At 39.7% G+C, this 15,904-nt stretch overlaps 1 protein-coding gene across 2 annotated transcripts in view; it reads right to left on the minus strand.

The window, feature by feature from the left end:
- Positions 1–12,759, minus strand: part of ECT2 (epithelial cell transforming 2) — a 28,883-nt gene extending 16,124 nt beyond the window's left edge. Inside the window, exons 1-14 of one of the 2 annotated variants that reach the window (XM_048059588.2) lie at positions 12,619–12,759; positions 10,559–10,716; positions 9,552–9,631; positions 9,359–9,451; positions 8,296–8,478; positions 7,101–7,190; positions 5,986–6,093; positions 5,257–5,330; positions 4,997–5,127; positions 3,970–4,085; positions 3,729–3,791; positions 3,137–3,359; positions 1,608–1,744; positions 755–874 (exon numbers count right to left, since the gene is read on the minus strand). In XM_048059588.2, the coding sequence (XP_047915545.1) occupies positions 755–874; positions 1,608–1,744; positions 3,137–3,359; positions 3,729–3,791; positions 3,970–4,085; positions 4,997–5,127; positions 5,257–5,330; positions 5,986–6,093; positions 7,101–7,190; positions 8,296–8,478; positions 9,359–9,451; positions 9,552–9,631; positions 10,559–10,688 (1,548 nt within the window). In that variant the 5' untranslated portion in view covers positions 10,689–10,716; positions 12,619–12,759. The remainder of the gene's footprint in view (positions 1–754; positions 875–1,607; positions 1,745–3,136; positions 3,360–3,728; positions 3,792–3,969; positions 4,086–4,996; positions 5,128–5,256; positions 5,331–5,985; positions 6,094–7,100; positions 7,191–8,295; positions 8,479–9,358; positions 9,452–9,551; positions 9,632–10,558; positions 10,717–12,618) is intronic. The other variant, XM_048059590.2, reaches the window with a different exon arrangement.
- Between the last annotated feature and the right edge of the window lie 3,145 nt (positions 12,760–15,904).

Raw genomic sequence — 15,904 nt, forward strand, 5'->3', positions numbered from 1 at the left:
AGCCACACTACACATAAGTGACTTTGTGCAACAGGTGAATGCTAGCTGCCACCTGGACATGCATGCTCTACTTTCCTCTCCTAATCACTGTAGGTCCACATCAGCATCTGTCAGTGATTAACTAGATGGGATCCCAACAACTAAAAGATATTCTGAACATTTATCTATTTTAAAAGCCTGTGAAAAACAGACAAATAGAAACTATTATTTGTAGGAAATTTTATGACTGCATTTAATGAAGAGTTGCATTGCAATCTGCTGTGAGACTCATAGACGGTTTCTACCTGCAGAGAGCTTGCAACCCAAACCAAAATACAGCAAACAAAGCATCAAGAAAACAAATTTGATAGCTTTAGCTATTCTTCCAAGAGTCCTTGCTTACCATGTTAATAGAAACATGTTTGTTGTAAGCACTTGTGAGAGCTAAACTATGATTTGGCACCAGTGGCCCTTTTGACCAATTTTGTATCAGTTACAGAAGCCTCTTACTTGAAGAAAGATTAAAATGGGAAAAGAACAAGCCAGCTCATGAATGACAGTATTAGTTATATGTACAACACTTAGACTTCAGGTGCTTATTCATAAGTTAAAACTTAAAGTAAGTTCTGGATTTACACTTAACTCCATAGGTTGAACAGTAAATTTAATACAGCAGGATGAATCTGTATCCATCCAGCACACATGATGTAACACAAGAAGAAAATATTTGAAGTCCGCATCATCGTTTCCCCTGTGGGGCAAAGTTACAGCTTACCTTGATTTTTGTGTGTACGTCAAGAATATCTGGAATGCTGCCAAATATAGTCTTAATCTCTTCTTGTGCAAGTATTGGTCCTCCAAGTTGTCCTTCCTTTTCCAATGGAACTTGAAATAACTGATGATTGGACAAGGAAAAAAGCATTCACCCTCCATGCGTTGTGTTAGAAATATGTTGAATATTGAAATATGAATATGAATATTGAATATTGAAATATATTGAATATATATGTTGAATATAGAAATGCGTAGAAATGGTGTTTGCCTTTTAGATCATACTTTTCTGCAGCCACAATCTTGAGACATTCTGCTCCTACTTGGCAAGAGCATGTTATGGAAGAGTGGTTTTGAGATGTTAACACAAGTTCAGTAACATTACTAGACCATAATCCCCTTTTATCTACTTTTCTACTCGCACACACCTTGGCTTGTTCTTTAGGTAGATAATAAGCTGCAACAAAGTGAAAAACTTAGAGGAAGAGCTTCGCTTCTAGGAAGTTGTTTGATAGACTGCTCTTCTTGGAAAAATAAGTTTGTGGAGTTTTTTGTTCTTCCATCTCTATGCACAAATATCTTAAAAATCAAAGTCATGAAGATCCTATTTTCTCAAAGCTTTGGGTTTTCGTATCAACTGCAAACCCACTGCAGAACCCAGAGTTGAAGTTATAATTTCCAGCCTTTATGATTAATAATTTTATGTGCCAGTGAAATGACATGAGAATGTATACATCTTTCACCAACCTTTCATGCCCCAAGTCATTAAGAAGATGAAGATCACAGGTTGAAAACAATTATCTAAATACTAGGTTTTGTACTACAATTGAACTGTACTTGCTTTAATACCAGCTTACCTGAATAATTGTTGTAAGAATATCAACGTAGTTACTTTCTGTCTGATATAATTCCTTTGCAACTTGCCATCTTGCAGACTGCTTTAGTGGAAGAGGAGTTGAGTTTTTCGAAGGCCTTGCACAGGATTTTGGTGTTTCTGTTGAAACAATTTCCAAAAGAAAATAGTTGTATTACAATTCAAAGCTCCTGAAAAATTCACCCTCCAAGACAAAAACCTTTGGAATTCAACAGGCTTTTTTTTTTTAGAAAAGGCTATTCTTCATTAGTTATCAGAGCTCCTTCTAGAAAATGACTATTACCACCTTATTATAGAATAACAATAACACATCCTTTCTCAAAATTAGTCCTGAACTATTAGGCTGCTAGTAAACCATTAAAGGGAAGGTCAGCAACTTAACTCTTATGTTTAGTGGAAAAAAGGGTTTAGGTGCTGAACATTGTTTATATGTATATGAGGCACATTATTTTTTTTTTTTTAAGTTCACTTTGCCATGTAAGCAAATCTTTCAGCTGCCTCATCTTACATTAGATACAAAACCCAAAATCATTTATTGAGATAAGTCTCTACATGTAAAATTTACAATATTCATCATAGGCAGATGGCTGGTGCAGGAGTAACGGGGAAGAAAAGCGTGTCATTTTTCTTAAAGCTAAAGCTGAGGTGGACCTAGAACAGTCCATTAATTTTAAGACCTTGCACACGTACTGGACAGCAGAGACCTGTACACACTTGTACTGAGGTGTTATCCTTATTCAAATTACAGTCACAGTTACTACAAAGTTAAGTACCTGATCTGTTGTTTTCAGAGTAGCACTTCCTGAAACTGTTTGCTGATGCTACATAGAAGCTTCCATACCAGGTGTTACAAGAGTTATAGCAAGATCTAAGAAAGCTAATTTTAGAATCAGCTGAATCTTTCCTGTATTCCTTCTGAATTATCACTCATAGGCTGTGCCTCTGAGACTACTTTGTGACTTAAAAATCACAGATTGGTTTGGGTTGGAAAAGACCTTAAAAATCATCTAACTCCATTCCCCACCATTGGCTAGGACACCTCCCACTAGACCAGGTTGCCCAAAGCCCCATCTGCCCTGACCTTGAACACCTCCAGGGCAGGACAACCACAACTTCTCTGGACAGCCTCATGTTGAAGAATTTCTTCTTAATACCTAATCTAAATCTACTCTTATTTTAAAACCATTACCCCTTGTATACAAGTATTATATATACAGTACTTGTACAGTCTAAGAATTGTATGCAAGCTTTTGCTTTAAAAGAGCAGCGTAACTCCAGATACCTCCCCTCTGTATACGCTGTTGAATATGCTTACTGTGATGACAAGAGGCAGCACAGCCTCTGTGTCTGAACTCTTCAATTCTGCATCTTACGCACTCCAAAGAGAAAACCTGGAATTACTCAGGAAACCTGTAGCAAAACCTGTAAGACTTCCCCATCACTGTCGTTATCCCTCGTATGCAGAGAGCTCTTAAACACTGCAGTGTGACTGAGTGCAGATTTCCACTCTACCTCCATTGGTAGTGCTTGACTCTGGAGTGTTAGAGATATCCAACAAGGACCCAATAGAAAGCGAATGTTCAGCTGATGGGCGTTTGCGAGGAGGGAAAGGTGACATGTCTGTTTCTCTAGTCAGTTGTGCAAGAGTCTCTTTCAAACGACGCCTTTTACGGTTGCTGTTCGGAGTATTCAAAGAAAGCTGTGACACAGACTTTTTGAGGCCAGGACTCTCTGACTGTAATAAGAGAAAGTTCAGTTAAACGTTTTAACTTGCTGTTTCCAGATCAACTCAGTGCAAAGGTTAAGTCAGAGACAAACACACAAAACAACTTTTCTTAGAGAAAGCAGACAAAGCCCTATTTTTATTCTTAAAAATAGGAAATCACACTAGGATTTTTTTGTCTGTTTGGACTAAAAAGTTCAACCTTCAGGAAACAAGAAAAGGCTTTTCCAAATTAGTGTTCTAGATATTAAATTTATAATGGATTGCGTGGAATTTAAATAGTAGTTTAAAAAATTAATCTCTGGCCCCACACATACTATTGCACATGCTAATTTTACCCTGAAATACGAGCTGTGTCTTACATCAAGGAGTTCAACATACCTTTTCAAATAAATACATGGACTCGCCAGCTCTGGCATCCATTTGAATACTTCCCCAGAACCACTAAAGGAAAAAGAAACACATTAAAAATCACAAAATTAAAAGTATTCAAAATAATATATATAGTATTAACACGATTTGCACACCAAATGCAAACATGGGACTTAATTTGAAAAAAAATGTAACTCACATATGGGGTAGTATAAACAAAATATTCTTCCAAGGACTTTTAAGTACTAACCTCTTGCTTTACAACATAAAGGTTTTTTAAAGGTTCAAATGGAAGATCTTTTACTGTACTTTCTTCAACCACTAAGTGCGTACACCTTTCATCGCCAACTGGTAAATAATGTCCGCCTAGGTAAAAAAATAGAAAGAAGTAAAACAGCAAGACAGAAGAATATTGTTAAAAATTAGTTCACTAGATAGTTTTATAACACTTAGCTTTTATGACAGAAGAGACAAGGAGAGAGGAACTTACATAACACCCCATATATAACCAGTGGACAGCTTTTAAGAAATAAGATACAGCATACAGTAGCAAAGTACACATTGAAAGAGTCAAGAGAACCTACAGTTCAGAGGACATTAAAGCATGTCTAGCAATAAATATAATAATCTTCTGAAAAATTTGTCTCGTTTCTTCAAAGAAGGCGGCAGGAATACTTTCTACATCCACAAGCTAGAACCTGCACATATCACAATTTTATAAATAGCTTTAGGTAAAAAGGCCAGGGAGTGAGAAAACAGGCAAAATTAGCCAGCTTCCATCTGTTTTGAGGATGACTTGCTGTTACAAGCTTGCTCCATTCCCATTTCTCTAGCACGCATGCTCTAGCATTGCAAGACTGGAGACAGTAAGTTATCTGTTATATCATGACTGTCTATGCAGTTCTTAATACCATACTACACTAACAGATAAACACACTAACAGATAAAACACCTCCAATCAAGAGTTTTACCAGCAATGCCTCATATCAAAGTTGCAAGCTTTCCATGACACCTTCAAGCATCCTGTAATTATTTCCTTTTAAACTGCCTAATTTCAATCAGCCTAGGAAGTTTCAACAAGTCTTCAACAGCTATGAGAACTTATGACATCTAAAAAATGAATTTCCAGCTTTCCAAGTTGAAGATTCTTCAATAATGCTTTAGGATTCATGGGACTCATGGCCCAGCATTTCAACTTCAATGACATTAGTACCAATAAAATATTTATCAGCTATAATCCCCATTCTTTTCACAGGTCAGCACTGATAAACAATAACCTTGCATTTCTGTCATTTCTTCCATGTTAGCTCTCTCTTCATCAGAGAATCCAAGGAAACTTAACATGCAATCCTGGAAAGGAGGAACCTTGAACTGATTTCTGAAGTCATCATCAACTGCACAGAAATCACTGGAGAGAGAAGAAAAGAAATTTTTAAAAAGTTACTAAATCAGTGCTATGTCACTATTTAAATATAAGCTCAAAACACTACAAATGAACAGGATGTAAATTCAGGATTGGAGGAAAGTAAACACCTACATTTCATTCCTTTTCTCCCAAGCCTTATAAATCCACTCAGCTTTCATGATAGGAGTACCAAGGCTTACAGCAATCTACAAAATAGGAAGAACATAAATTGTAACAAGCAAATTTTCCGTTTAAGTCTTTTTCATGCCAAGAAAAATTTTAACATAGCTTTTACTTCTCAAGATACGCATTGCCAAAAAGCAAACATATTCCTTCAAGAAACATCTCTTGTTGCAGAACCTAAAAGTTAAAGTGTATTAACTCTTCAATGTCTATGAGGTAGGACCAATAGCTATTTTGACATTTACTCAGAAGTGCACTATTTTGTTACATAAAAACAAATTCCAGTTCCAGTGGAATATGCAGTCTTTTTCTGCTTCCTATAAATTGTACAAAGATGAAAATCCCAGCCTGCTTTTATCAAAGAGGAAGTGACTATTCCAAAGGTAACTTCCATGACTACTTGAGAGAGACTACAAAGTTTTTCAACTTTTTCCCCTGTGAGCTGGCAAAAAAAAGGGTGGATTTTTGGATTTAGGAAATTAAAATTATTTACATCTCTAAGAGAGAAACAAAAGTCAAAGCTCAACACCAGATGGAGATGAACTTGCAATGACAAGTCATTGCTGGTGGTAGAGGAAAAAAGCCAGTAACTTACAAGCTGAAAAGTAATTCAAGGACTCAGTTTACAAGATGTAAATTCTGAAAGTTTCCATGAAGTACAAATTGAAGCTTACATACTCTGAATTTGTCCCCATGCGTTGAGTTAGCCACCAAATGCGTAACTTTTGAGCTGAAGTCCCTTCGAATAATTCCACCCATATGATGAACTAAGGTCACTAGCTTAACCTGCAAAAGCAAGACAAAAGTTTAAAGTATATATTTTGAAATACAGTGTGGAGCAAGAGAGGTACAAGAATAGTTCAAGAACAGTTTACAAAGCAAGTGATAAGAGGTTGCATTAAACAGCTGATACAACAGAAGAACTACTAGCCTGCCCGCCCCCCCCTCCCCTTTTTTTAAACAAATATTTTATACACCTTGAGAAAGGCTGACCAAGATACTGGTGCTCCCATGATCAACATCATACACATTGCCTTCACCATGTCACACAGAATAAATTTGACGTGCATTATCCTCACTGATTTGGCAATTCGGCCTGAAGGGACATTTGCCAGAGTTTACATAGGAGACTGCAAGATGTCCAATTTGAATCCAACTGACTATCCAAATTGACTATCAAATATAACACTGGGCAAAGGCTTCATATATTTTTATTTTGTCTTAATGAAGATGTGGTGCCATCTTACTGATTCCCAGACATCCAATAGGAAAATTGGGTGCCAATTGCATCACCAAAACAGAAAAGCAAAGTGCTAGGCTATAAGATACTTACACTTGGATACGTCAAAACTAAAGTCCTGATAGCATGATAGAAGCAAGTGCCCTGAATAAATCTGCAAAACTTTACTTGATCACACTACTTCCTGTATTAAAAAAAAGACCTTATTGGGCAAATGTGATCTTATTGAAAAGCCTAAATCTACGAATGTTTAAGCACTACTGAATTGTAGTTTAATGCCACTCAAATAAAAAAGTGGACAAAATCAGTTTTGTTTCTTTGGGCAACAGTTTTGTTTCTCCTGGGCAAAGAAACAGTTTTCTTACCATCCTTAAACATCACTGCCTTGGTACATGCAATAAAACAGAAGAACAAACAAAGCAAGTCACTTCTGTGATACAAGGTCTACACACAGTTAAGTCTTACGAGTGACAGAAGAGAAGAAGATTTTGAAAAATATGCTTAACATTGCTTTACCCATCCAAGGGGGGAAGTGAAAAAAGGAGAGTCTTACTAATTCATCCTTCTTTCTGAATCCCGTAAAGCAGAGTACCAAGTTCAACATACTTGCACAGTACAGCGGACGACATGAGAAAGGTAAAGGCTGAAAAAAAGGTAGTTGGCTTATTAGTCAAAATAATAATGTTTAAAATACTACTTCTATTAAATATTTAATATAGTATTATTCCTACTATTAAAATATATTAGACAACAGTCCAAGCCTGTGTTTTCAGTTATGCCTCAGCTTCAGACCCACCTGCGTTCTGATAAAGTAACTAAGTGTCCTGGTTCCAGTTAGGACAGAGTTAAGTAGCTCATAGTAGCTGGTAGGGTGCTATGTTTTGGATTAGGATGAGAAGAGCGCTGATAACATGCTGATGTTTTAATTGTTGCAGAGCAGTGTTTACACCAGGCCAAGGACTTTTCGGCTTCTTGCTCTGTCCTGCCAGCGAGCAGGCTGGGGGTGCAGCAGGAGCTGGGAGGGGACAGACCCAGGACAGCTGACCCAAACTGGCCAAAGGGGTATTCCATACCATCTGACGTCATGCTAAACAATATATAGGGGTGGCTGGCCGGGGTGGGGGGGCCGGCTGCTCGGGAATAGGCTGGGCATCGGTCAGCGGGTGGTGAGCAATTGCATTGTGCATCACTTGTTTCTTACACATTATTATTGTTAATACTATTATCATTATCACTATTATTATTATTATTGTTATTATTATTTTCCTGTCTTAATAAACTGTCTTTATCTCAACTCACAGGCTTCACTTTCCCGTTTCTCTCCCCCCATCCCAGAGAGGGAGGGGGGAGGGTGAGCGAACGGCTGTGTGGTGTTTAGCTGCCAGCCGGGTTAAACCACAACACTAAGTCACAAAGGCAATGCTCTGCATGCATTCTCCTTCCCAATCCACCCCCCTCTGCTTGAGGGGTTTTGGATATATAAAGTGTCTGTTAGCGCATCATTTGTATGCTGCCTTTCCTAATGGCACAAACTCCCTCAACTACTGCAGTAGTTGTGATCTTACCCGCTACCTGTGGCTTTCCCATCACGCACAGTTACTGTTACTGTTCTAACACAGTACTAGAAACTTGCTTTTCCTCAAACTTACCTTGCTGACCTTATTTGTGGTTGACAAAGCAAAGGAGATTTTGTTTTGAATGCACTATGCGGAATTCACTGCGTGAGAGAACTACTCAGCTACACATACCTCTCCTTTTCGTGCACAATGCAGTACCACTGGCGGGCCAACGACACGACAATCTGCCTTGCAGAGACTGTTAAAGATGGAATCTTGAAAGTCTGTTACGACAAAGACTGTCTCAAATTCTGGGGAGTCAGAATCTCCAAGCTCTTCTATCGTATCCGTCTTTATGTAGGGCACTTTAATTTCCTGGGGAGGAGGGGGAAGAGAAGCATTATTCAAAATTCAACCTTTTTTGACCATTAGGAGAATGATCAACATACATATTCTCAGACGGATTGGAGAAAGCTGGGTGAGATATGGCATAAGAATAGCTATGAACTGCACCTAAAAAATTTTTTAATTCCTGCTTCTGAAGAATAAGAATTCAAATTATTTACGTAGTTTACACATCAGTTCACACTGACAACATAGTATCAGCAAACAAGTACAGATGATAAAAAACTAAGCACATAAGGGAAATGAAATTTCTCCCTTCAGACTCTGTTAGGACACCTTAAGGTACTCCCAGATGCTATTAAAAAGTAGCACCCAGCTTGCAACAGCAAGCCTCATGCTGCACATCATCTGAAGAACAGAAGTCAACAATGAGTTCATTGCTTGATTATTTCTAAATGCTTAAAAATCTGGTCTGTCCCAATTTCAGTCACTAGTTCCAAGTTATATTTTCTAGGTTTTTCACATCATGAAAAAGGAAACCCATTCTTACACTTATGTTTAAATGCAGCTTTCAATTGAAAGAGGTCACCTAACCAGTTAAAGTCAGTTCATAGCAAAACTTATGTGTTGACTGAATAAGCATGCAGGTGATATCTCCACTGGTATTTCTATTCCCTTGTTAGAGAACACAGCTAATTAAGAGCTGCAGATATTACTTCCTTATTTGAGAAATTGTTTGAAAGAAGGTCAAGAAAATTGAGAAACTGAAGAGATTTAAGTGACACCATCATCAGAATTAGCGTATCTTGTGACCACTACCCCAGTTAATGTAAAAAGCATCTGCATGTTTCAGTCCCAGTGAAGTGCAACATGCTACATGCAATCACAGGTGCTTAATTGCATGACATACCATATGAATAATACTTTTAATTAGTTTTTCTTCTGATTTACCAGGGCTAGTTTCCTTTATCTTTATAACTGGCACTTCCATTATCTTAATGGTCTGTGGAAGAGGAGAACTTCAGTACAGAACCAAATCAGTTTCAGAAGTCTAACACCATACCGCCTCATTCCAGCGACTCTGTTACCTTAGACACACATACCTCCAAGGCTTTCAGAAGCTCCTCATGTTTCCCTGCTTCCTGAACCAAAACCACTCTTGTTTCTATTTGAGGCATTTCTTCTGTTTATAGAGAAGACAAGACAATAACCATATTTCAAAAGAAAAATCCATGTTAGTTCTAAATCAAGCAATGTCTAGAACAGGCAGACGGTATCTGTCTCAAGACACCTAATTTACCAGGGACAACCCTGAAAACAAGCGTTGCTTCAAGAAGCCTGCCCTTTCAGTAAGGCATACCCCACTGACCATGCAGCCTAAGTTTTCTAGTATATGGTAAAACAAGATCCTGCAATTCATGGCCGCTTACCTGACAGTCAAAACAAAATTATTAGCTTAATACTTGCAACAGAATTGGATACCAAGACTTGCCGAAAAATATTCGGTTGGTATCTTTGATAGCTTCTGTGTCCTAATAATGGCTCAGTTTCACAAGAGAACGTAAGAAATTAAATTAGATATCCTGTTCTTCTCCAAGTATTAATAAGTTTTCAAAATACAAGTAAGAAGGGGCAAGTGCTGCATCCAACAGTCATGGGATCCAAAAAACTGCTACTGGATTTTGGCTACTGCCATTGCAGGCAAACAAATACTTTTTATTGCCTTTCTTTAATCTTAAGATTAGTTATTAAATCAAATACATTTCAAGCTCAAGACCATTCATCTTTTTAAGGGTTACCTGTAATCCTACAGAACAGAGCAACTGTAGTTTCCAAACACTTATCAAAATACCACTTAGTGATCTATTCCACAGAAGAGGCATCAAATGGGACTGATTGCTTTCTATATATTAGTCAGAAGACTCATTAGATTTCATGGCTGTAACCCAAAATTTTGATATCAAGATGAGTTTAAAATTCAGACAGTTCCTTTGCCAGTGGAAAGATACCAAACCAACACCTGTTTGGCTACGCTATACACAATTCTGTGGTTCAGCAAAGCATTTTCAGTTTTCCAAACCTTCTTCTTAAAATAAACTTTTCACATCACCTTCAGCATCCAAAACAGATCCAGGAAATACATTCTCTTTGGAGGTTTCTATAATTTTTGAATCAAGAACAGAAGAATCAGCCAAGAGGCTCCTCCCGGTTTCAGACATCAGCATACTGTTGTCAGCCATGATTATGTCCCGTTTCTTTCTTCAACAGCTACAAGACAGATGCACCAGTTTAAGTTACAGTTGCAAAGGCTCAATAATAAGAGTCCTATGACTAAGGCTGTCAGAAATAACTTCAGACTCATTAAAATCCCACTCAAATTGATGGAACAGTTCTGAAAGAGTCACACAACTAGTGGAAAGACTGACAACAAAACTATTGCAGGAAAGTTTTTGAGCAGACTGCTTACCACAGGCATCATTCCTTTGCACAGAAAGCTGCAGAGAGGATACTTAAACTCTGAGCAGCAGGAAAGCACTAAGTTTAGAGTTCATTTAAAAAAAAAGTCATTACAAAATACTGACAAACTAAATGCACTCATGTTCTTCAGTAATGAACTATCATGAGCTAGAGTTAAGACCAGGATTAGCATTATTAATGTAAAACATTAGCAAAAGAATACGGGTACACAACGCATCTTAATAAAATTTGATGCTTTTGGGTAAACAGGCTAGAAGGCTGAATTTTCAGGCTAAAGTTACTTTGGTTACATGAAAATGAGCACCCAGGGAGTGGAACTGGCAGTGCTTACACAAATGAAAATCAGGTTTCTCAAAATGAATTAAAGCCTCTACAAAGCTAACAAGCATATAGAGATCTATCCATATGACCTTGTCTATTGCCCCACATCAACTATAATACAGAAGTATCCACCCGTAAATGAAGAGGCTTTCTTCTTCTCACAGAAAGCATCTGTGCCCTCCTTGCTTATCAAGAAAGTTTGTTGCATACTGGAAGGACAGAATCCTTAATCCTTTCATATTTGGCACAGGTAGCTAACTACCTGAACCTTGTACCAGCAAATATGTTCTAAGCCACCTGCCCAAGATGCAGGGCATTTTCTTCTGCGCATGAAGCATGCGTTTCCTGTGATTCATCAGTCACGTTAAATATTTACACCATGATATCAAAAGCTACCTACAATGACCGCTGTATCTGAACTGCTGTAGTCCATAAACCCCCTGTATCACTTTAACTGAAGAAGTTCTCCTCATGACTGTAGATGCCCATTTAAAACAGCAGCTACCAGAATAACACTTTAAAGCACTGTCTGAAATGTTGTGAGGTAGTAACACTCAAGGAGAGCAGCACATACTGTTTTGCAAGTTGTGCAGCGCCCATCCAGTTATGGAGAAAAATAAAGCCAGAAGACAAAAAATTAAGTATGTTTTGGCATGACAGCAAAATAGGAAAAAAAATATATCTTTTCAGTTATTTGCAAAGTTAGACCCCAAACAAGTGTCTAGTAAGAGAAAAAAGTTACTTTAAAATCCTACAGATTATAAAATAGGAAAACTATCAGAGAAAGTCACTGATATGGTTCCTGTCATACGGCTGATATTACACCTAGTAACATGTCTATGAGCATGCACTTTCAGAGAACTCTGTCGTTTATTACAAAGCCCATACTTGGGGCTAGACATCAACCTTCATTATGGCTTCCCCAGTTTATTTATTTGTGGAATTTTGCTTCAGATTTATTTTTAAATCCTGTCATAGCATTCATAGGCTAACCAACGCCATAATTACGCTAACCAGAGGTTAACCAGTACCACAACAACCCCAGCCGCCAGGATTATTGATGCTGACACACTGACAGCGCCCAGCCCAGGCAGAGCCCACGGACTGAGGATCTCCCCCTCAGACGACAGGGATCAGCAGGCCGCACCCCATCACCGCCAGCTTCCCGCAGGCCCAGGAGCGCCCCCCGAGACCCCCCAGCAGCTCCGCATAACCCAAAGCTCCGCAGAACGCCTCCCTTAGAGCCGGGGGCAGCTCCGCAACGCTTCCAAGTGCCCGTGCCCAGCAGCCCCCAGAGGCCGCGGCCCCCCTCGGGCCGTGCCAGAGGCCGGCTCCCCCCCGGCCGCCCCGAGCCCTCCGGCCGCCCCTCACCGCCAGGCCAGGCCAGCAGCGGCCGCCGCCGCAGATTCAAAAAGCGAGCCGCCGCACTAAGCGCGCCGCCCATTGGCTGCCCATCCCCGCGGCCGCCTGTAAGCCGCCTCCTCATTCGGCTTCGCTCCCAGATGTCCCGCCCTCCCCCTACCGTCTCCTTGAGGAAAGGGGTTCGGGGCACGCCCTCTCGGATTGGCTGATCTGCCCGCCGCTCTCCGCCAGGCGGTCTCCTGTTGGCGGTGGGAGAGGAATGGGCCTCGCGGCCGTATCCGAGAGCAGGTTGCTGAGCGGGCGGGGGTCAGGCTGCGCTGATTGGCCGCTGCCGCTGTTCGAACGCTACCAACGGCCGGGGCCGCCCTGAGACTGGCAGAGGAGGGCGGGTGGCGCCTGAGGGTGGAGGGAGTTGTTGGTCTGCCGTTCTCCATGCCCTGCTTCGTCCCATTGTCCGCCTCGCCACCTCTGGGCGACCTTGGAGGGGCGATAAATAACTGTCCATCATTAAAGTGTTAATGTTGTTAATAAATAATTGTCCATCAATAAAATGTTAATAATTGAGTCGCATCTGCGTTACTGAAGGTGCCGGTGTGCAAACATCCTGCTGCGTTTCGTTATAATCAGTTTCTGGCAAACGAGGGGGACGAGAGCTGAGGTGAAAGTGAGTGGCTGAGGTGAAAACCAGCCAGCTGACTCGGTGGCACCAGCTAAAAATGATGACACCAAGTGCTTTGCCCTCCTTTTTTCTCTAATTTTCTCTCCTACTAAAGCTTTCTGATCTGGAAAGGCATTCATTTGTATGTGCCCGTCATCTCTGAAACCTGAGTTAACATAGTGCCTCAGACTCAACGTAAAAAGAATGAGAAATATAAAAAGTAATTTTGCACGTTTTCCTATTATATGCTGAATTCTTATATGCCAAATTGAGTTCTTTGATCTTATTCTATTTTTTATATTACAGATTTTTATTAGTTCAGGTATTTTCGTGAGTGATCCAGCAGCCATTAGTGTCAGTAAGAGTCTATTGACTTTTTATGATTTGAAAGAAAGTAGAAAAGGAAAACGCAGATAAAGACGGTAGCAGGTGTTGTTTATGTGAAGAAAGGTACGTGTGGTGAGGTACATATAAATTAGGATTATTTTCTTGAGGAAAATGTATCTGAATAGCAGGCTGGAAGTCAAGGCGGTCGTTTCAATTTTGACACCTCAGTCAGCCAAATATTAGTCATACAATAACTGAGCTTCATATAGAGCAATGGCATCATTGATTTACAGACAGAATAAAACGTAACCTGAGGTCCTTCTGTGACCTTGAAGGCTCATCACCATTCAACAGTTCCAGGCCAACCCTCACTGGCTTTTTCCCATTCTCTCCTTTTGCTGCATCCTTGCAAAGTACTTCTCACCCAGGTCTTCAGGTTCCCTTCACGTCCTGAGCCATGGGCCAGGTTTCTCCTGTTTGGAACAAGTTCTGCTGTATTGGACTCATCATTTTTGTGGTATAGGTTCTGGAGAATTGTACGTTCATTGCCACTTGACCTCTGGAAACTCAAAGGAGCTATATAAAATGCACCTGCAAAGACAGGAAAAGCATATTTATCAAGGTTTAGGATTAATGGGTGGTAGATATGTCACTTCTTTGTCAAACTTTTAAATATAATAAAAATGAAGTATAAACTTTCACAGATAAATAGCGGTATACAATGCACAGAGTGGCTGACCCATTTTTTGAATAGGTTTATAAAACTAGAATTAAAATCTTACAAAGCAACTGGGGTATTCTGAATAAACATCTTAAACTATCCTTCCTTTTTCCTGGGACTGAGGGAACATGGAAGAATTTTAGGTAGCAGTTACTTAAGAAAAGTTGTTAATTGCTTTTATAAAGAACAGTTTTTCTCACCAAAATTTAGATCAGACCTGATGACAGAAAATAATTACTATTCTTTATATATCTCCCATTTAAAAATCTAAGTGTTTTTCTTATAAAAGGCTCTGAAATACAAACACCTTTTATTTCTGTTGCGTACAATGTAGCATGCAGTTGAAACTTGCTGTCCCTTCCAGTCATCTAAGCACCAATAACCCTGAGTATAACACTTAGTTAATAGTTTCGTCTTGCACTAACACCCACAGGGAGAAAATTCCAGGAGACTCAATCATTCAGTGAGTCCTATCGCATAATCTTCATCGGATCTAATACCATGTAGAAAAAACAATGAGGCTACATAGGAAAATCTGATGTAACCCCAAGAGGCCCGAAGGGAACGTCGGTGCCCTGTGTTGTCTCTGCCAGTTGTCTGTGTAGCAATGGCCTCTGAGTTTCTTGGCTTCGGGGTGTGAATTTATGTAAAAACCTGCCTGTCCCATAGATAAGTTGCAAGTGTTTGTTTTGGGGTTTAACTTTATCTGATTTGATGTTGCTGTTTTTAAAGAAGTAAAGTGTTCATTTTTTTCAACCAGCTGAGATGAACTCCTGGAAGGAATGAATTCCTCGAGAGCTCTTTATTCCATTTAGCAAGAGCAGTAGCTTTCAGAACGTGGGACAGGAGGGAGATCAAGCACAAGGTGTATGTGGGGGTCAGTGGGAGCGTGAGAAACCAGAGAAAAAAATCCAGCCAGCCTTTTTATCTCTTTTTGTAAGAGATAAGTAGGTGAGAGGAGTGGGACTAGGCCGGGGCTTGCGAACAGTGGTATCTGTTGAAAAAGACATGTACAAATTATTCCACTCAAGGATCCTGGACGTGGAGTTTGGGGGCAGATGCTTTGGAAAGCAAGGGAATGGGAGTGTGCAAGGCAAGGGAGGCAGGGGAGGAGGACAGAAGATAAAGGGAAAGCATGAGCCCAAAATAATACAGACAAGAATGGCTCACAGCTTGAGACCTCAGGAATCTCACCTTATGCTGCTTTGTTGACAAAGCTTGCTTTCCTAACAGCCCTTTCACATCCACAGCCTTCTTAAAGCTGGCTCTGAAAATTATAGGAACTTGATCTGCTGTTATGGGAAAAGGTTAAAGATGCTCGAGACTCTTATTTTCTCACAAAGTCCAGAAACTGTCTTCTCCTGCCTTTAGTATCTGGGAGGTTCTATTTTTGTTCTGGGATAGCTGGCTTAGAAGCTGGCCTTTTACTTCTTTGGAAGATATTTTCCTTTTATTACCTCTCCAAATGCCAAATTTTAAAGGCAGCTTGTCCTTTCCAGGACTCTAAATTTCTGAATTTCCAGTAATTTAAATTTCTATGTGGCTTTTTAGTACTACAAATTAATTTTGACAGCAGTGTTACTGTTAAA

Source organism: Anser cygnoides, chromosome 9 (genome assembly GCF_040182565.1).
Source record: "Anser cygnoides isolate HZ-2024a breed goose chromosome 9, Taihu_goose_T2T_genome, whole genome shotgun sequence".
NCBI classification, from domain to species: Eukaryota; Metazoa; Chordata; class Aves; order Anseriformes; family Anatidae; genus Anser; species Anser cygnoides.